Source organism: Nasonia vitripennis, chromosome 1 (assembly GCF_009193385.2).
Source record: "Nasonia vitripennis strain AsymCx chromosome 1, Nvit_psr_1.1, whole genome shotgun sequence".
Taxonomy (NCBI): domain Eukaryota; kingdom Metazoa; phylum Arthropoda; class Insecta; order Hymenoptera; family Pteromalidae; genus Nasonia; species Nasonia vitripennis.
Genome location: NC_045757.1, coordinates 3,691,746 through 3,710,963, shown reverse-complemented (window position 1 = coordinate 3,710,963; position 19,218 = coordinate 3,691,746). Strand labels below are relative to the sequence as shown.

Below are 19,218 nucleotides of genomic sequence, written 5' to 3'. Positions count from 1 at the left end.
CGCATCGCACGTGTGCACCGATGCGCTACATTATTCGACGTGCCATTGACGCAAGGCCCCTTGGCGCTCTCGGGGCCTGACGATTGGCTCGTTCTCGAGTGACCTGCAGCCGTAGCAGCAGCGCAGCATAGCTGTTACCGCCACCGCTGCTGTCGACTCGACCCCGTTTGCGGTTTGACCCAGTGCCGGCCGCCAAACAGCCGAGCGCAGTGTTATAGCAGCAGCCGCCGCGGCCTGTCAGACACTCTCGACTCAAAACTCCTCATCTCCGCATCCACTTGTCATCTTATACACTGCCTGCCTACTGCTGCTGCTGCTACTTCATCCGCTTCTGTACATAATCTCACGTACGATTATATTATATTCTTTTTTTTTTTTTTACTCCTCGTTATTATCGCTGCGTATCATCTTGGCGTTTGACAGTTACATTATACCACACTGGCCGTTTTTCTCTTTGTGCGACAGACGCGAGGCGATTAATATCAACACACACGCGTGTAATTAAGCGCGATATCGAGGGTATTATTCATAACCGGACGATTTGACGAGCGTCGCTCGCGGCAGATTGCGAAATATGGAGCAGAGTACCGTTTTTCCATTTTTTTTTTTTACCCGTTGCGCCCGTTCGCGGCCTTCCAGCATTTTTTCCCTTTCCTCGCGCGTGTCGCTGTCGCAACGCGTGTACGTTTCCGCGAACGGAATTCCAACGACTGATTAACCCACATGTGCGTGTGTCTCTCTCTCTCTCTCTCTCTCTCGTATATGTATACGGTGAATTTTTCTCGCGAATAAAAATGAAAATTAAAAATTCGCAGTGGGTCTCGAAGAGAGACGAGATGTCGGAGGGTTGCACCAGCTGCAGGGGCGCAAACTACGCGGGGGGTTGTCTGCAACAGTTGGCGAAAGCTTCGCCGAGCGGATGTTGCGTTTGCGGATCAGGATCGGCTGGGAATGCGACTGCTCCTGGAACAGCTGGAAATGCTGGGGTACAGGCCAAGAGGAGGGTGCAGGTTCGCGCGAAAGTGCTCTACGGAAGCGGGGCTGCTATAGCCAGTCTCAAGGCCCAGGAGAAGGCGGCCAGACACTAGTCAGGTGAGTTTCGGGAGCTTAATTTGTCTAAGAGGTCCGAACTTATAGTCAACGATTAGTTGACAAGTATTCGATTCTTTGCTTTTTTTTTTTTTTTTTTTATGTAATTTGATCTGCGGCAAATTCGAATGTTTGATCGCCCCTCGTATGCGCAAACAAATTTCCCGCTAAAGCTGTCGAGATGACAGGCGATCTTATCCGACGGTAGCAGTTTACGCGTAAATATACACGTCGGCGTGATTTCGGGTCGTCGACCAGCGGAGAGAGAGAGAGAGAGAGAGAGGTGTTCGATTTTTTGCATACTCGTCTCCTTCCATCTCTCTCGCTTAGAATCTTCTTCTTCTTCTTCTTCCTCCTCTTCCGGCGCTTCGGAGAAGGGGAGCTTGTAACAGTAAAAAGCCAAGCCGCTCGTTACACTTTTTTTCCCCGACATAAGTATAAAGCGCCGCGAGATCGCATCTGTGCGCAAAAATGTTCTCGAATTTCGAGAAGTCCAGGCAAACGCTCGCTCGAATGCTCTCTCGGAGAGGAAGAAAGAGAGAAAGGAGAGATGAGAGGAGTATACGTCCGCGAGCGTGTATATAGGTATACATAGCCCGAGGGGGCAACGAGTCGTCTCTCTCTCTCTCTCTCTCTCTCTCTCTCTCTCTCTCTCTCTCTCTCTCTCTCTTGAGAGAAAGAGAGTATGTGCCGGTTTAGTTGACGCGAAATAACCGGCCCGTAAGCAACACTCGCGGTGCTCGTCAAGAAAGAGGGACAAACACTTGGCAGTTTCGACGAGGTGGTTCGTCCCTTTCTTTCCCCGAGACACACGAGAAAGAGAGAGAGAGAGAGAGAGAGCCAGCACCACTCGTGTCAATATTTCGGCTGCAGTGTAATTATGAGGATTTACTCGCTGTAAGTAAAATTATACTCTGCGCGCACTTGAATTTTTAACGACGTCGCGCGCACTTCCGTTGTCGCGAGGGGAAAATTTAATTTTCGTATGGGTTTTTAATAATCACTCTGCAAAAGAAACCATTGGCACTATCCTCAGGATCGTCGTAGTCTCGTGTGTCGTTCTAACAAGCGCACAAGTCCTCGGCGTCGAGAATGTCCGGAAACGTCCCAACAAACCGGAGCAACGACAGATGACGTCCTCAAAGGTGAACGTAACCGACGAGTCGATAGTCGTCAGCAGAACAGACAAGGATGACGAGGAGGAAGATGTCGACGACGTCGGGATAGAGCCGCGAGAGGAGGACCTCATCGAAGCCGCCGACTACGGCATTCAGGCGATGAACGAACTGTACTACGTCAAAGAGCCCAAGCTCTACTCCATGGGTGAGTGCTTGAGAGAGGCAATGGTGCAGGTACGTTATTATTCTAACTGTGAGTCCAATTTCCACGTGCGCAGGGATCTTTCTCAGTCCGGACAATCCTGCGAGGTACGTAGCAGCCTTCAACGAGCAGACCGAAGAAGCCAAGCACCTGGCCAAGTACGGATATGCGGCGCTCGAAGCTGCCCGCAAGCTCAGCAGCAAGTGAGCTTTTTTTTCTAAAAGCGTTTACGTTAATTTTAACTATGAGGATCGTTGAGAAAATCGTTAAAAAAAAACTCACAGATATCCCGACATCTCGCGGCAGGCGACGCGGACGCAGAGCACCAGGAAGACCCTCCTCCGTCAAAACTGTCCGAAGAAAGGTATCCCGGAGTGTCCGCCAGCGAGTCTTCGTTACCGCACCGCCGACGGCAGTTGCAACAATCGCCAGGAGCTTTGGTGGGGATCATCCATGTCGACGATGCAAAGGTTCCTGCCGGCGGTCTACGACGACAACATCCAGAGCATCCGTAGCTCCGTCACCGGTGCTCCACTGCCTTCTGCCCGGGAGATAAGCGATTACATCCACGTGGACCGGGATGCGCCGCTCACCTCCGTCACCCATATGCTCATGCAGTGGGGACAGTTTCTCGATCACGATATAACGGGTGTGTATATTATCGTTATGGCATCTGCGAATAAATTTGGAATTTTTGAAATTTCAACGGAGCCGTTTGTTTCTCAGCGACCGGTCAGAGCAGAGCTTTCAACGGCTCGGTGCCGCAGTGCTGCTTGAACGGAGGCACCGGATTTCAGCCGCCGGAATCCCTGGTAAGCTGTAGTTGAAAGGACGAATACCTAAAATTCTCAGCATCCACATGAAAGCGTCCTTCTCTCCACAGCATCCCGAATGCCTACCGATCGGCGTACCACCTCACGACAGCCACTTGGGTCGATTGGGCGTTCGTTGCATGGAGTTCGTGCGCAGTGGTCCAGCACCGCGCGAAGACTGTGAACTGGGCACGCGAGAGCAGCTGTCCCAGGTGACGAGTTGGATCGACGCCTCGACGGTTTACAGCAGTAGCGCGCGACAGAGCGACGGTTTGCGCATCTTCCGTAACGGGCTGCTGCAGTACGGCAAGATCCAGTCGAGGCGACCACTCCTGCCTCGTCAGGTCGACTCGGACCTGTGCATAAGAGGTTCCCTGTCCACCAGTTGCTTCCGAGCTGGGGACAATCGACTGAGCGAACAGCCGGCTCTGACGTCGTTGCACGTCGTTTTCTTGAGGCTGCACAACCGGTTTGCCACTCAGCTGGCGGCCCTCAATCAGCACTGGGGCGACGAGAAGATTTTCCAGGAGACGAGGAGGATCGTTGGCGCGATCGTTCAGCACATTACCTATCGGGAGTTCTTGCCGATCGTTCTCGGTACGTCGAGGGCTAGAATTGGAAAAGTCACGCGGGAGATTAGTTCACGGTATATTGATTGATTCACGATTACAGGACACGACGTCACGAAGATCTTCGACATCGAGCCACTGCGTAAAGGATACTACGAGGGTTACGATCCAAACATCGAGCCCAACATCGCCAACGGCTTCTCGACCGCTGCCTTCCGCTTCGGACACTCGCTCGTGCAGAACAGCTTCGTCAGATTCGACCGGTCCCATCAGCCGATTTTCAACAGTGAGAATTTCACTATTCTGATGGGTTGCATGTGGTTACTTGAAAAACCAACTTAACGATCACGCGTTTTCCAGATGTCTCGATCCACAAGGAGTTCACGAACCCGGCGAACTTGGAAACCGTGGGCTCCGTCGACCGGATCCTTCTGGGTCTGGTTAACCAGCCCGCGCAGAAACGAGACCAGTTCATCTCAGAGGAACTGACCAACCATCTCTTCCAGACCCCAGGTTTTCCGTTCGGTATGGACCTGGCTTCCCTGAACATCCAACGTGGTCGAGACCACGGCATTCCTCCCTACGTCGATTGGCGACTGCCCTGCAGTCTCAGTCCAGTTCGCGAATGGAGCGATTTGGATCGTGTTATGGTTCCCGAGGTCGCCGCCAAATTCCGCGACGTGTACGCAGCTGTCGAAGACATCGACCTCTTCTCCGCTGGTCTGGCTGAGAAACCCGTAGCCGATGGTCTGGTTGGTCCCACCTTCGCCTGCATCATCGCCCAGCAGTTCAGGAGTCTTCGGAAAGGCGACAGGTTCTGGTACGAGAACCCGTTCCTCGAGAGCGGCTTCAGTCCCGAACAACTGCAGCAGATCCGCAGGACCACCTTGGCGCAGATCCTCTGCCGGACCCTGGACAACATCGACAACATTCAGCCGTTCGTCATGCTCGCCGCGGACACTCTCAGGAACCAGAGGCTGGACTGCAAGGATCCATCGCTGGATCAGATGAATCTCGACGCCTGGATAGAACGACCACAGCGACGCGAAGCCGAGGAAGAGAAGCAAGAAGTGTTCGAGGGCCGATCTGGCAAAGCGGCAACTGGTAAGAACAAACAGGCCAGTGGTAACCCGAACGCACAGAGAAGCCCGCAAAGACCAAAGCCCGTGAAGACGAGGATCAACCAGAATAACCGGATAGTCGTGAGGCGACCACTGGGTCCGCACGAGAACCTCACGATCGTCGTCAACAACAACGCCGTGAACGCGCCCGTCTTCGTTAGCGACTCCATTTATGGATCCAACCTCCAGATCAATCACTTCCCCAGCAATTCGGACCCACCACAAAGACCGAGTTACGACTCGGTGCACACGACTCGTCGACCACCGCCTACCTCACAGCAATCCTACGAGAATCACTTCACCACACCGCGCCCGTACTACCCACACAACTTCCAAGATCCGAATAATCCGAATCCACCGAGTTATGGATTTAACACCAAGCCACCGAACAATTTTCCCAATAACGATTTCTTCGCGTACAACACACCAATGAACCTACCAGGAAATATTCCATCCTTCGGTCAGAACAACTATGCTGGAGGTCAGCAAGGCTCTTACGTCACGACAAAGAGACCCAAGGTGACCACCAGGCCGTCCCTAGAGGCGCACAACTACTTCGATACTTATCAGGAGCCTTCCTTCACCACGAAAAAGCCAAGACCCTTGTATAACGAGCCCAACGTACAGTATTCCAGCGCCGAGTACGAGCAGGAAGTGACGAAACCGTTGAACTACAACCAGGAAGAGTACAGGCCGACGAAAAAACCAAAGCCGCCAAAGAGACCAACGTACTCCCCTGGTAGACCTCAGGTCGAGGACTACAGCGACGGGGACGTGGGCTACCAGAGGCCCACCAGGCCCAGTGGATACTTCAGCAACACCGCGGGATCCGGCTATAATAACCAGGCGAGCGGACCGAGTTATGATCTGCAAAAGGAAGGAGTCGATCAGGAGATGCCTCACTATCTTCACACGCACAGTACCGTCTCCAACGTGCAATACGTGTCGTCCAAGAGGCCACACGGCTCGCCACAGAGGCAGAAAGTCAAGGAGGGCGTACAGCTCCCGAAACCGATAAGCAGCAATTTACAAAATCGAGAATCCAGTGACGGTATCGTTGTCAACGCGAGTACTCGCGTGTCCACAAAAAGACGCAAGACCACGACGACGACTACAGTCCCGACAGCTACTAGCGATGATGGTAAACGGACGGCGTTAAGGAACAAAGCTGAAAAGAATAAAAATAGGTAAGATCATTGCAACACTTCGACATCGGATATGTGCGTTTTAATTTTTGGTATAATACTTAGTGCTCAAACTGTGTTTTCAGAACGAACGAAGAAGTACCTTTGAGAACATCGACTGCAAAAATGCCATTGGAGAATCCGGAAGAAAACAATGATCCTTCGTACACGACACCGAGAAATGAATTGCCGAGGCCTATAAAAAAAATTAAAAAACATGGGAGATGATTAAACTTATTTTAAATTAGATGCTGTAATTTGTATATGCGATTATGCTTATTTATTTATTTTCTATAAGAGAGTTTGTAATAAATTTTCATACTATCTGAAAGGTTCATCAAATTTTTTTCAGTAAAATCCCTAAGAACCACTTCATATTTGACGGATAAGATTTATTATGAAAATATAGTCTTTCTCAAGAAATTTAAAATATTCAGTATAAAATCATTGTCAGTAAAAAAAAAAAACATAAAATATTTACAATAGTATAAGTATTATTAAAAATAAAATGTTCACTTTGTAGTCATGATTAGGTAGGCAACAGATTTTGTATGTTCCACTTGAGGATTGATATCTGAAATGATAAAAAGTAAGATATCATAGCATAAAAGAGATTGTAAGTCATATCCGTAAGAATCATAAGCATGTATTTACCACAGTCAATTGTATTCATGCCAAGTTGCACAAAGTCATCTTCTTCATAGATGGCAATGAGAGATATTTTGGGAAATATTTTCCTAAATATTTCTGTTTTGCTTAGTCTTTGTTCAGAAGTCTCATTTCTATTTGATGATGTCATCGCAAGTGCTATTGTGTCAGGTTTCAAGTGTAATTTTTTTTTTAAACGTGTCAGCTTTTCTTCTTTTTCAACATCTGATAGATCTGTATTTAGTACTATAGACCAAGAATCAAAGGCTGGACCAGATAACCTCACGATAAAGAACCAAACAAAACTATTTATTCCAAGACTATTAACATTCGTTATAAACAGTGGAACTCCACCACCCCATATTGAATAAGAACCAGGCTTACATCTAAAAATCAATAGAAAATTCCGAATTGAGAAAGCACCTCACTAACATGTAATATTTCAAAATATCGATTTACTTTTGTTTTAAACTACTTGTAAACTCAGTCAAAAAAGACCTTGAGTGTAAAAGATCATCTTCCCTTATTTCTGGACCTTCATTTTTAAAAATAATAAAACAGTTGTGTGAATCTTCTGTAGAAATTAGACTATTCACAGCTTGGCTAGCAAGTTGTGATATTGTACTGTTTTTTGCATGCCTTTGAAATTCTAGATCATTTGGTGAATAAGCAGCAAGTTTCAATTTAGGTGTAGACGGAATAGTGATTGCAACCCCTAAATTAGAATTTGTGACTATTTCTGTACTGTTCATAAAGACTGCTACTGAGTGAATTGCTCCGACTTTGGTACCAACTTTCACACGACTCCAGTGGTAGACAAAAACTGTGAAAAATTATTATTTTGATGGTAATTCAAGTTTAAGCGAGAGGCAAGTGTTCTTGAATGAATAACCCATACATTACATTGCTCAATATTTCTTAGTTCAGTCTCGTTCTCGTCATTGAATAAAAGAACTAATTTTGGCAGTGATCTCATAGAATCACTGATATGCCATCTGTATTTTGAGAATCTAGATTTTGTACAATCATTTCCATCATCTCCGTGAAAATCATCAACATCAGAGTCATGTGTTATTGGCCAAATCAAGCTCTCTATGTCGCTGCGTTTAGAAATTTCCAGATTAGCAATGTGTTGCCATGATCTATAAATTGTTAAATAATAGTATACGTTAGGCAAGTGAGCTTGAGTTGCTTTTTAGAATTTTAAAACAGCTTTGTTTACTTGCATACTGTGGCTGCTCGACACAGATCTTTGATAGTAAAATAACTAAAAATTTGATCCAAAACATCGTATAAAACAGCTTCAGCTGATATATCGTCTACAGCAGCTTTCTTCACTTTAGTTTGAACAATTTCCATGGTTATCATGGATTTTCTCCACATCAACACGAAAACTTCACGTTTTGTTCCAGATTCTCATTGTTGAATGCGATAGCCCATCACACCTATCTAGAACTTGCAATTCAGTTAATTCGACTGTTATGCTCGATCAACATTTTAAATCATCATCATCTACTTATACGTGCAAAGGGGTACCTGTACGATAACCGTACAGTCCGAGAATGCAAGGATGATTTTTATCTATATATCTCTAACTATACTTATACCTACATCGTGAAGTAAGGCACGAGGTACAAGCTTGACCGAGCTTATATATATCGAATATTCGAAGATCCCGCGCGCGTCACCGCGCAAACTCGCGTTCCTAAAGACATCAGCCCAAAAGTGAAGTCAGCGAGTCGCAACTGCAAATGAAATCGTGCGACCGAATCTAAAGTTGGCAGCACCTATACAAGTGTTCAAGTGTTAGATCTTCTTTTGTTTGAACGTGCATTTTGCTCATATATTTTCCTGCCAGTCGCCTCTTGTACAGGACGTAAGTATATGTATATTCCTTTGCAGAAACAAAAAAGTTTTTTAAGAGTACGAAGCTATCTGTCGATGACATAACTGTGATTCCAGGATACTCGTCAAAAACTGCAATCGATCTACACTTGGCACTGCGAGTATACTTACCGGAAAAAATGCCTCCTAAAAAGCTCTCAGCCGAACCAAGGACTTCCATTAGGACAGAGACTGTAGAAAACAAAAACGGCGATTTCGAGACCTTCATCAACCAACACTGCAGTCGAGCTAAAACCAAGTCTGCATCAGTACTATATAGGAAAAGTGCCTGAGTCGGTCAAACAAGGGAGCACTTCCAAGACTCTTTTAACGAACGAAGACACTACTACTATTCCCAGATCTTCAGTCAACGAGGCTGCAAAAATGGAAGAAACAAACAACCACAAACAACCACAAACAACCGAAAACAGCCAGAAAACCGCCGCGAGTGTTAGCATGCATTGTATAAGTTTATAATAAGTGTGGTAGACAAAACTGCCTCGGGGATATACGTATACACAGTACTGTCGTTGGTAAACGGTAACGAAGCGCGGGAGCTGTACCGTTTGCCGTTTACCATCGCGTTATTCGCCTAATACCATATATGCCTATAATTGCCGAATTGAAAATTTAGTGTTATATTCTTTTTCAGCAATATCATTCACTTGTAAAAATGATTGAAAATGTACGACTTTGTCCGCTTGATGAAGATGATGAACTGTATGATTATGATTTACCAGATTATAACGATGATAATGATGACTTGTATGATCATGACATTCCAGATTATAACAATGACTTATTGTATGATTGATTTTCTATAATCATATAAGTTCAACATAGTGTCACAAGGTTTCATGATATTTCTTGTTAAATATTCATTTTTACTTTAATAAAGATGTAATCTAAGTACACGTCAGTTTTGTTTTAATTATAAATATTATTTGTTGGTTGTGCATTTGTTTTTTTTTTCTAAAGTTACAACTTAGTACAGTCTGCCAAAAAAGTGATGACTTTACGAACGCGGAGATGGCGGCGACGTGACGCGGGATTTTTGAGTAATGGAAGGTGCGAGTGTAAAAAGGCTCGTTTTTTTAAGATAATGAACAAAAAATAGCTAATGCTGAAGTAAACCTGATTTTTGACGACAAATCGTATCCCTACCTTTTTTTATTAGCACGGTATTCGCGAGATTGGTATTGATCTTAAAACAAATTTGTTTAAACATTTGATCCTCCTAAAATATCGCGATATTCATTTTATAATTTTCAGTAAATAATTATATAAGGAAAGTATATCAATGCGATGACGCGTATTCGGTTACAAAAAAAATCCATGGAATCTCCATAAAACAAGTCAATCTTTTCGAACATCTACACATCAAAGTTGCGCAAGACACAAAACTATATATATATGTGTGTGTGTGTGTGCGACGTCTCATTATGTATAACGCGAACACGCGAGCGAATCGACATCGTCGGATCATCTGCATCATCATCGCAGTCCCGCGCGGGTTATAGACAAGGACGGCACGGGAGTGTTTGTGTTTGTAAACGTCGCGAACGTCCTCTACTTCCGCTCCCCTTTTCCGCGCTGCTGGGCTCCGGCGGCGGCGTGTCGTCAAGCGGCCGATTTTATATATTACTAACCCATTCCACATACGTATATTCCCGACGAGTAGATCGCCGAGAGTGCAGAGAAAAGACCGAGCGGAATTCTACAGTCGAGTCCTCGCTTATATTTATCATCGTCCAACGATACAAAACGAAAACACACGCATATACACGTTGCACACACGAAGCGCCGGATTGACGAGAAAACACGCGAGCAGCTCTTCCCCCCCCCATACCCCTTTCTCGTATATTAGTTAGTTAGTCGCTTATAGCCGGACGGTATATAGATATATACACAATACATGTAGTCGCCGCGTGTTTACAGCAGCGCGGAGCGTAAACACGAGCACGATCACTGTCATCGTGTCTCCGAAGATGCTTCGATTTTTACCAGGAAGCGACGAGCAGCGAGCTCTAACCTAACCTCGAAATCGGAGTCTACAGTGCGCGGATACTGCATATTTCCGACGACGGTGTCTTTTCTTTATAATCGTCTCCTTTGACTCGAGCGCATGCAAGAAGCGTATCGGAGGATAAGACAAAACGTAAACAACGAGACGGAGCAATCGGACAGAAGAATCCAAGGAAGAAAGAGAAACGTAATACAAGGAGGAAAGAGCATATATAAATAAAGAGTCGATGGACCGAAGTTCGAACGTTGCGCCAGCACGCGCCGCTCCGCGGTCTGTCACGTGGTAGCCACCCACGTTTCGCTGCTGCTGCTGCTGCTGCCTCGCGCACATCGTCTGTGTTTTGTGGGTAAACAAGTAGGAGAGCGGAGCGGGTGAGTATAGACGACGAGACGACGTCCGAGTGCCAGCGAGTATAGTAACATAGCTACATACGGCGCTGGATATATTATATATTCGGGCTGAGCTTAGATACCGCAACACCAACGGGCCGCTTGTTTTTCAACCGTCTCCGGGCCAGCTTTCCGCGGCTGTGTGTACACAAAAAAGCAAAGCGGCAATTCCGCAGCCTCGTGTTTCGTCAGAGAACGAGAGTAAGTGGTTTTTTTTCTTCTCTCTCTGCTTGCTACGTGCGTGTGTGTGTATGTGTGTGTGTGTGTATTGCGCGAGTATATATAGAGTCAAAGAAAGAGAGAGAGAGAGAGAGATGGTCACACAGTCGCGCATGCTACATGTGTGTGTGTATAATATATAACGTACACATAAGTGGCCGTGTGAGCCACGTACTCGCTCTGTCTCTCTCTCTCTCCGCTGTAGGTATAGACTCTATACGGCTGCTCCATCTTTCTTGCTCGAGCTCGCGCACTTGCATTATTATCGAACTCTCTTGCGAGGTACACACGCGCGAGCGCAAGAGTGAGAGAGAGAGAGAGGGACGTATATTGTACATATATATATATACACACACATGTATATACACACACGTACGAATCGGAGCAGCACAGTACAGTAAGATTCGGGAATTTCGTGGCGACCGCAGGCTCATCCTCGGCCCTTGTTCTCTCTTGCAGGCGGACGCGAGAAGCTATACACTCGGCGGCGGCGAGGGATCTAGAAGAGTGAGAAAGAGAGAGAAAAAAAAAACACGACGGAGGCCGGCCATATTACGCGGACGGCGCGACGACGACGAGGACCGCGAGAGAGAGATATTACATAGGCAGATATACACGCGCACGTATGTACACAAGAGTCCGCTGCATGTGCTGCGGCTGCTGCTGAGGTTGGCTCCCCAAGTGCTGTGTCTTGTGTTTGTTTGTGTGTGTGTGTGTGTGTGTGTACGCGCGCGCGCGCGATCTCCTGGGGTGATACACGCACGCACTCTCTCGCTCTCTCTCTTCAGGGAGAGAGTTGTAGAGCGAGCTGGACAACAATAACACTCGTGGACTAGCTGAGATGTCAACCTACACCAGAACGCAGGAGAGCGATGCCTGGGCACTGCTGGCTCTCAAGTCCGCACCAGCTAGCCCCTCCAAGATGCAGTGGAATCTCGAGGCCAAGGGGGCACCCATAGCCAGGCTCGAGGGCAGAGAGTTCGAGTACATGGTACGCCAGAGACGTATTACCATTGGTCGAAACAGCAGCAAGGGTGAGGTGGACGTCAACATGGGCCACTCCAGCTTCATCTCCAGGAGGCATCTGGAGATCTACTACGACCATCCGTACTTTTTTATGACCTGTAATGGAAAGAATGGTGTCTTTGTCGATGGGGTTTTCCAGCGCAAGGGTGCTGCTGCCTTTCAACTGCCAAAGACGTAAGTATACGATGCAACATTACCCAATCCCAGTCATCAAAGTGACTGAAGCTGAGTCTCATTCTTCTTCTTACTCCTCCCAGGTGCACATTCAGATTTCCAAGTACAAACATAAGGCTCGTGTTTCAATCGTTGGTGGATGAGCAGGAGCAGAGTACAGTGAGGGTGGCCTCACCACCAAAGCAGAGGGCACCGTTGCCACCTCTGCGAATAAACATACCGGACACCGGCTACAGCAGTCCCTTCCCCTCGCCGACCGGCACCATCAGCGCAGCCAATTCGTGTCCAGCGAGTCCACGCTCCGGTCAGGGGCGGCGGAACATATCCGCGGATCTGCAGATGGTAGCCGTCTACGCGGCAGCGGTCGCCAACGACCCACAGAATTCGGCCATTGAAAGGCACGACGCCGCGCAGAGCACGAGCAGACAGATGAGTCCGGAACCTGGCACGGATCCGCGATACAGAGGTGGCGGAGGCGCTGGTGGAGGAGGAGGCGGGGGAGGCGGCGGCGGCGGTGGCGGCGGCGGCGGCGGCGGTGGTGCCGCAGGTGCTGCGACAGGTGGTAAGTTTTTTTTTGTTCTTCTATGATAAACGAGGTTTCGTGTTGCTCGTAAAGGTTATAATCGAGGCCGGTTTGCTTTCAGCTAATGGCAACGCAGCCGCACCACAGTACAGTCCACCAAAGGACGACTCGAAGCCGCCTTATTCCTACGCTCAGCTCATCGTTCAAGCAATAGCTTCAGCTCCCGACAAACAGTTGACGCTGTCGGGGATTTATTCTTATATAACGAAAAATTATCCATACTACAGAACGGCCGACAAGGGCTGGCAGAACTCGATCAGGCATAACCTGTCGCTGAATCGTTACTTCATCAAAGTGCCGAGAAGTCAAGAGGAGCCTGGCAAGGGATCGTTCTGGAGAATAGATCCTCAGTCAGAAGCCAAGCTCATCGAACAAGCATTTAGACGGAGGAGACAGCGCGGCGTGCCTTGCTTTCGTGCTCCCTTTGGTTTGTCGTCGAGGTAACGTGCTTGAGCTTTTTGTTTTGAGTTCTCGATGATTTTTGACTCGCTTGTTAATCGCGACATTTGTCGTTCAACAGAAGTGCACCAGCCTCCCCATCGCACGTTGGTATCAGCGGCTTGATGACACCCGAGTGCCTCAGTAGAGAAGGCTCTCCTGGACCGGAGTCGTATCCAGACAGTTCGGTATCTTCTCCAGCCGGTCAGTTGAATAGTCAATCGGCTCCAGGCTCTCCTGGTCATCCATATGTGTCAGTACCACCCTCGCACAAATCGCGCCTGATGCAACAGATCACGGTCGTCACCAACGGTGTCAACAACGATCCCAATCGAGAAGGTAAGGGCTTCTACGCATGCTCAATTATTCTCGCTTTAGCACCCTGTAACTCTGTAGAGCATTACTGATGATTCACTTTTGTACTTCGGAAATTCTAGTTTCTGATCAAATGTTTGCAGAAAAGTATTTGCTACCAGGAAACGTATCCGAAGAGCACGCTTTATCTCCAGCTGGCCAATATAGTCCAGCTCCTGTTATTGTACAAACAAGTTATAATTACAGGTGAGTGTACCGATGAAAACCGTAATCGTCATCGAAAATTAGAGACAAACTCTAACCACTGAATCGTTTACGTTCTGACATTCCAGTGGAAGCTTTATGGGCCCTGACGCAGGCGTTGGGTTGGGCAAAAGAACTCACGAAGAGCCGGATAGTTCGCCGGGTTCGCCAGCACCGCTGGCTATAGTCGAGAGTCCCGAGCCGCCTGAGATGCAACAGCAGCAGCAGCAACAACAGCAACAGCCGCTTCAACCGAAGCGCCAACGTGTACACGAAGCCGACGATCATTGAACAACATCCGAATTTGCGTAGCATGCGCTAGCCACTTCAACAACCTATAATTTTCTTTTGTATGTAGGATAACGCTGTTTTATTCGCATTCACTTAAGTCGCCAAAATGCTCTCGTCCGTATTCCTCCCAATATAGTTTCCTGCTCAACGCATTACGTCGTCGGTGCATCAATATCAATCGCTGCTTCGGGAGACAGAGAGTATGAAAAATAAAGAGAGAGTGAGGAAGAGCGAAAGAATATGAGAGGATGCAGAAAAAAAGGATAGTAGACAAAAGTTTTGAGTGGTCCAATTTCCGAAAAATAAATATATGTTCGCTCGATTCTTAGCTTTCCGTGGATCGGTTCAATGTTGTATAGCGTCACCAGTTCAGCGATCTTAAGTAATAAGAGAAAGAATCTTTGGTGACAAGAGAGACGATGTAAGAGAAAAAACATGCAGAAAAAAAGTTATATTTATTTGAGAGGGGTAAATGATTTAATAGTTGTTTCTGTCGCTTGAGAAGCGTTCTTTCTTATTGAATTGATTTTTAATTGACTTTGCCTACTGCTGCAATGAATTTTGAATTTTTTAAAGCAGCTAGACAAACGACACGTTACGCGAATTTCTAGGTATAGTTTGTAAAAAAATATTAGTCTCTTAAAAAAAATTAGCCCTTTTTCATTTTTACGACTTGGTTCGAAATCAATTTTACTTTTCCAACGCGAAGCAATTCATTCAAAAAATCAAACATTTTTTGTTTAGTAAATTTTTTAATTAGATTATTAATGCGAAATTCCGATGATAAAAATAATCGTACCAGGTGTTTTTCTGGCCAATACTATCATAACGTGCCTGCCCAAACATGAGAGCTCGAGAAAATGGGAGAGTAAAAGTGTAAGATTAATTCACTATATTTGTACCAAAAAAAGAGACATTCAGTCAAATGTGTAACATGTACTTGTCCGAGTCTTAGAATCGATCAATACTACAAAATGAATAGATGACCTGAGATCTCCTGTCAAAAGGAATTGCAATCGTATCGTATGCAAAATTCTTTAAAGAAATTGATATATGTTTATTATATATGCTTTATAAACAAACGTACAATGTTAGATGATCAAAATATACTTATCTACGTCTTTTACGGGCTTATGACGGCAATTACAATGAGAGTTACGATGATATCCTTTGAAACTTGAAATAACAAAACGTCGAATAGCTACACCATTCTTCAAAAATCATAGAAATAGAGTATAATAAACACAGTGAAATACAAGTTACAGAGACAAATTTGTAAATTTTAGCAATAATCTTTAAATGCTCGACACAGAAAATAGAATCCGAACATAGACTATCTCTTAAAAGGTCTTAATTGTTATATATTAGCATAAAAGTCTAAACATTTGTACATCTCGAAACTTTTCTCTTCGTTTTTATTATTGTTTTTTTTAACTCTTCGCTTCGCATCATGGTTTCGTCCATCTATCATAGTGTGCGTTTTCAATATTTTGCTTCGACAATGCGAGAAGTTTTTCTTTTTTTTTTTTTTTTTGCAAACGACGCGTGAGTTCGAGAAACGCTACATATGTGCGCGAGGGAATGAAAGAGAAAGAGAGGGGAAAAAATAGGAAGAAGGTACGAAAGACAGAGGAGAAAAAGATAAGAGAGATATATAGTTTAATGGATTTATAAATAAATGAAAAAAGTGATATTGAATAGAATTGTTAGAGTACGGAACGTCAGTCAGGATTATCCCTTTTCCGAGCCTGAGCTTATATAATTTCGCACCAAAGTCCTCCTTTATGACATTTGTTCTTAACGAACTTATTGGAAAGATAAACGTACTATAAGCATAAGTTCTAAAGGTGTACACATTAGCATTACACGTATTCGTATAAACAAAATATACATAAATATATTATATATATGAAATATATATATATACATATATATATTATAAATATTATGTTGAAATATAGGAGACTTTAGTCTTCGAAATTCGCGTCCTTTTTTCTAAGCGATGATCGACGACTTTTGAAGTGAAGTTCGTAAAGATTTTTTGTGTAAAAAAAAGGCAAAACTTACAACAAATAAATGAAGAATCGTGATATTCGACTAGAAAAACCTGAGTTTATTCGTTCCGAATTAGTCTGTTAGGCTATAAGTATATGTTCGAAAAGAACGTAGTTGCAAGTTGAGTTTTATTATAACTTCTTAAGAATTTCACCCCCCGAGAAGGAGACGATACGTGCATGTGGGTTTAACCAAAGTAGCTTTACTTAAGGATGTATATCAAAATATCGTACATACATGTGAGATGACGAAAATTATTTTTTTAGATTTTTAAAAAACGCACTTTTGAAAAAAAAAGATGTCGAGCTTTGCGTCATCAACAAGATCAACATTGTTTAAATCGAAATATTAAAAACTAGTATATCAAAGATAAATTTACTTCATTTCTTCGTGGACACACAACAAACACACACACACGCATTGATACAACACGTTTCCTCTTTTTTTCTCTAGAAAAAGAAAGGAAAGTGAGAAAGTGATATATATATATATATATATATATATATATATAAATTATAGTAGTTAGCTTGTCCATACTTGATGATATCCTGAATGACGTGATACCTCATTAAATTCAGAAGTTACAAAAGGAGAAAAAACGGCAGAACGATACCTAGAAGTTAGTAGTTGAGAGCTACGGAGAAAAGGCAAAGCAAAGAATAAAAAGCGATGATCATGATGATGATTAGACGTGCTTGAGTGTGTCTGATTATATTATATATATACACACACACACACACATACATACATACACACACATATATATATATATATATATATGTGTGCACTTTTGAGTGATGCGAGATATTGTGCGATAAACGACAAAGAAATAAACAAAAAATTATATAATATGTCAAGCGATCTCTATTTTTAACACTAAGGATAAAAAAAAGACGCTTGTAAAGCGAGTAAAGACGAGAGATTAATCGGTGAAGACGACGATGATTGATAATAATAATAATAATAATAATGATAATGATATTGATAACGATGAACGATTCGACGCTCGACACGATCTCTGCTCTTGGATGATCGATGGGTCAAACAATTTTCACGCGCGCTTCATGCGTCGGCGCGCAATTATGTAATTCTCATACGCATAGTCCACAACGAAAAAAAACAAACAACAAAAGCTCAAGTCTCGTCTTATTTATGTTTTTACATCTGAATTTATCGTATTTTGTACATAAATCAATTGACTATTCGCAACTCCACTTGTTACAAACCGCTCGAAACAGCATTTCTTGCATCTCAATGTTCTATCATGATTTATGAGAGAAAAACAAGTTTTTGATCGACCGACGATGTTGTATTATTGAACATAAAAAAATAAACACAAGACACAAATATAAGAATGTAGCGAACGAGAAAGACGCAAGCAGGACAAATTCGACGTCACGCGCGCGCGCGTGTGTGTGTACTGTTCGTATTCGGGGAAAAAAGTCAGAAGCAGAACAATATATGTCGCATCGTCGTGGTACACACACACGCGCGCGCGCACACACACGTTCGGCGAAAGCTATAGAGGAGGACGAAATATGAAATAACGCGTGTGTTTTGTATAGGCGCACGAGCAAGTATTAAACGAGTACTCGACCAATTGTGATTGATATCTTCTGCGATAGGCGGAAATCGATAATAATTGTGAGCGTACAATAAGTCCGAGCGTACGAGGGAGTTCGAGAAGCGGTTGTTGGCTTTCGGCTCTTTTTTTCGTATAATCGTCACTGTACAAAAAAAAAAAAAATCTGTACGACGACGCAAAAAACGAGAGCAACACATCGCGAATCGATCGTTTGGCTGTTCTTCGACGGAGGACATGCGCATGTATGTAAACGAGGTCCTCCGATATTTTGTAAAAAAAGGACGCGAAATGCAGACTCTCTGCGAGAGGCATGTGAAAGAGAAAAATAAGAGATGATAATAGCCGGAAAGAAATAATCAACACTGACGTATAAGCACTGCGTAAGCAAACAAGTGCCGTGACGAGTAATAATAATAATAATTATAATAATGATAAACGATAGAATAATAACCGAAAATAAAAACGCAGGAAAGAGAGAGAGAGAGAGAGAGAGAGAGAGAGATAGGAGCTGGCGTAACATAATACAGTAATGGATAATTTAAAACTTCGAACGGAGATCAAGAGTCGCGGCGATGAGATGAGAAAAGAGTATATTTAGATTTCTGGTAATCGATATGATTCTCGTGTATATGCGTCTCTGTTCGACATCACTCCTCTGTATTTCTTCATTTTCTCCACCAGTACCTAGACAGAAAGAAAAAAAAAACGAAGAAGAAAAAGAAAGAAAAGAAGAAACCACACACGTCACTTACTTGTCGCTAATAAAATTTATTGAACGTTATCACGATGCTGTATTTTCTTTCTCAACATGTGTAAATCATAGACCTCCATGTCAGAATATCACACCGCGTATACGCATATGCATAGGTTTAAGCGAAAAGCGAAGCTCGATTGCGCAGTGTGTAACGCGCGTTAAAATAAACGACGCCGTCCGTCAGGAATTAAACCGCAACGTCGCCGCCGCCGCCGCCGCCGCCGCTGCATCGATTATCAGGATTTATTTGCGGTCCGCTTGCGCGCGCGCGCGCGTTTCGGAGCTAGCGAATTTTCCGCCTTGTGAAAAATAGGTCGTAAGGCTGCGAGAGGGAAAACAATTGAATTTTTCAATCAACGCGAATCTGTCGCTTCTGTAGCTATATATCTCTATACGCAGTATTGTATAGAGGTGTGTGTGTGTGTATATAGGTAGGGGAATTCACAGAATTCGGTTTACGGCTCTCTATGCAGCACTAGCTCCGCGCAGCCTC

The 19,218-nt window shown here is 44.5% G+C and overlaps 3 protein-coding genes and 1 long non-coding RNA gene across 6 annotated transcripts; 2 read left to right on the top strand and 2 right to left on the bottom strand.

Annotated features, from left to right (window-relative positions):
• Positions 1-55: 55 nt before the first annotated feature.
• On the top strand, positions 56-6,430 carry LOC100123937 (myeloperoxidase). Of its 2 annotated transcripts, XM_008204863.3 has the most exons (10): positions 56-347; positions 816-1,092; positions 2,126-2,412; positions 2,486-2,612; positions 2,694-3,058; positions 3,136-3,221; positions 3,293-3,818; positions 3,894-4,076; positions 4,151-6,098; positions 6,182-6,430. In XM_008204863.3, the coding sequence occupies exons 2-10, from the start codon at positions 920-922 to the stop codon at positions 6,321-6,323; spliced, it is 3,837 nt and encodes a 1,278-aa protein (XP_008203085.1). In that variant the 5' UTR covers positions 56-347; positions 816-919; the 3' UTR covers positions 6,324-6,430. The 2 variants fall into 2 exon arrangements, with proteins under 2 accessions (XP_008203085.1, XP_031777821.1); XM_031921961.2 differs by lacking the exon at positions 56-347 and having other exon boundaries at positions 445-1,092.
• On the bottom strand, positions 367-2,804 carry LOC116415968. Its single transcript, XR_004226499.1, has 2 exons — positions 2,692-2,804; positions 367-2,626 (listed from the first exon to the last, which is right to left on the bottom strand). It is a non-coding gene; the product is annotated as an uncharacterized LOC116415968 (long non-coding RNA).
• A 36-nt stretch (positions 6,431-6,466) lies between the features above and the next one.
• Positions 6,467-8,323, bottom strand: LOC100123936. Its single transcript, XM_001607668.4, has 5 exons — positions 7,966-8,323; positions 7,647-7,885; positions 7,203-7,566; positions 6,750-7,129; positions 6,467-6,669 (listed from the first exon to the last, which is right to left on the bottom strand). The coding sequence occupies exons 1-5, from the start codon at positions 8,124-8,126 to the stop codon at positions 6,608-6,610; spliced, it is 1,206 nt and encodes a 401-aa protein (XP_001607718.2). The 5' UTR covers positions 8,127-8,323; the 3' UTR covers positions 6,467-6,607.
• Positions 8,324-10,110: 1,787 nt separating this feature from the next.
• Positions 10,111-18,752, top strand: LOC100123931 (forkhead box protein K2). Of its 2 annotated transcripts, XM_031921966.1 has the most exons (8): positions 10,111-11,024; positions 11,122-11,243; positions 11,721-12,461; positions 12,545-13,023; positions 13,106-13,484; positions 13,565-13,821; positions 13,920-14,043; positions 14,130-18,752. In XM_031921966.1, the coding sequence occupies exons 3-8, from the start codon at positions 12,103-12,105 to the stop codon at positions 14,329-14,331; spliced, it is 1,800 nt and encodes a 599-aa protein (XP_031777826.1). In that variant the 5' UTR covers positions 10,111-11,024; positions 11,122-11,243; positions 11,721-12,102; the 3' UTR covers positions 14,332-18,752. The 2 variants fall into 2 exon arrangements, with proteins under 2 accessions (XP_031777826.1, XP_031777827.1); XM_031921967.1 differs by having other exon boundaries at positions 10,111-11,243; positions 13,941-14,043.
• The last annotated feature ends 466 nt before the right edge of the window (positions 18,753-19,218 follow it).

Coding starts and splice junctions, on each gene's coding strand:
- LOC100123936 (XM_001607668.4), bottom strand. CDS start 8,126: ATGTGGAGAAAATCCATGATAACCATGGAAATTGTTCAAACTAAAGTG. Junction 7,886..7,965: donor CGAGCAGCCACAGTATGCAA/GTAAACAAAGCT, acceptor AACAATTTATAG/ATCATGGCAACACATTGCTA. Junction 7,567..7,646: donor ACTAAGAAATATTGAGCAAT/GTAATGTATGGG, acceptor AATTTTTCACAG/TTTTTGTCTACCACTGGAGT.
- LOC100123931 (XM_031921966.1), top strand. CDS start 12,103: ATGTCAACCTACACCAGAACGCAGGAGAGCGATGCCTGGGCACTGCTG. Junction 13,485..13,564: donor CCCTTTGGTTTGTCGTCGAG/GTAACGTGCTTG, acceptor GTCGTTCAACAG/AAGTGCACCAGCCTCCCCAT. Junction 13,822..13,919: donor CAACGATCCCAATCGAGAAG/GTAAGGGCTTCT, acceptor CGGAAATTCTAG/TTTCTGATCAAATGTTTGCA.
- LOC100123937 (XM_008204863.3), top strand. CDS start 920: ATGTTGCGTTTGCGGATCAGGATCGGCTGGGAATGCGACTGCTCCTGG. Junction 3,059..3,135: donor TCTCGATCACGATATAACGG/GTGTGTATATTA, acceptor TTTGTTTCTCAG/CGACCGGTCAGAGCAGAGCT. Junction 4,077..4,150: donor CCATCAGCCGATTTTCAACA/GTGAGAATTTCA, acceptor CGCGTTTTCCAG/ATGTCTCGATCCACAAGGAG.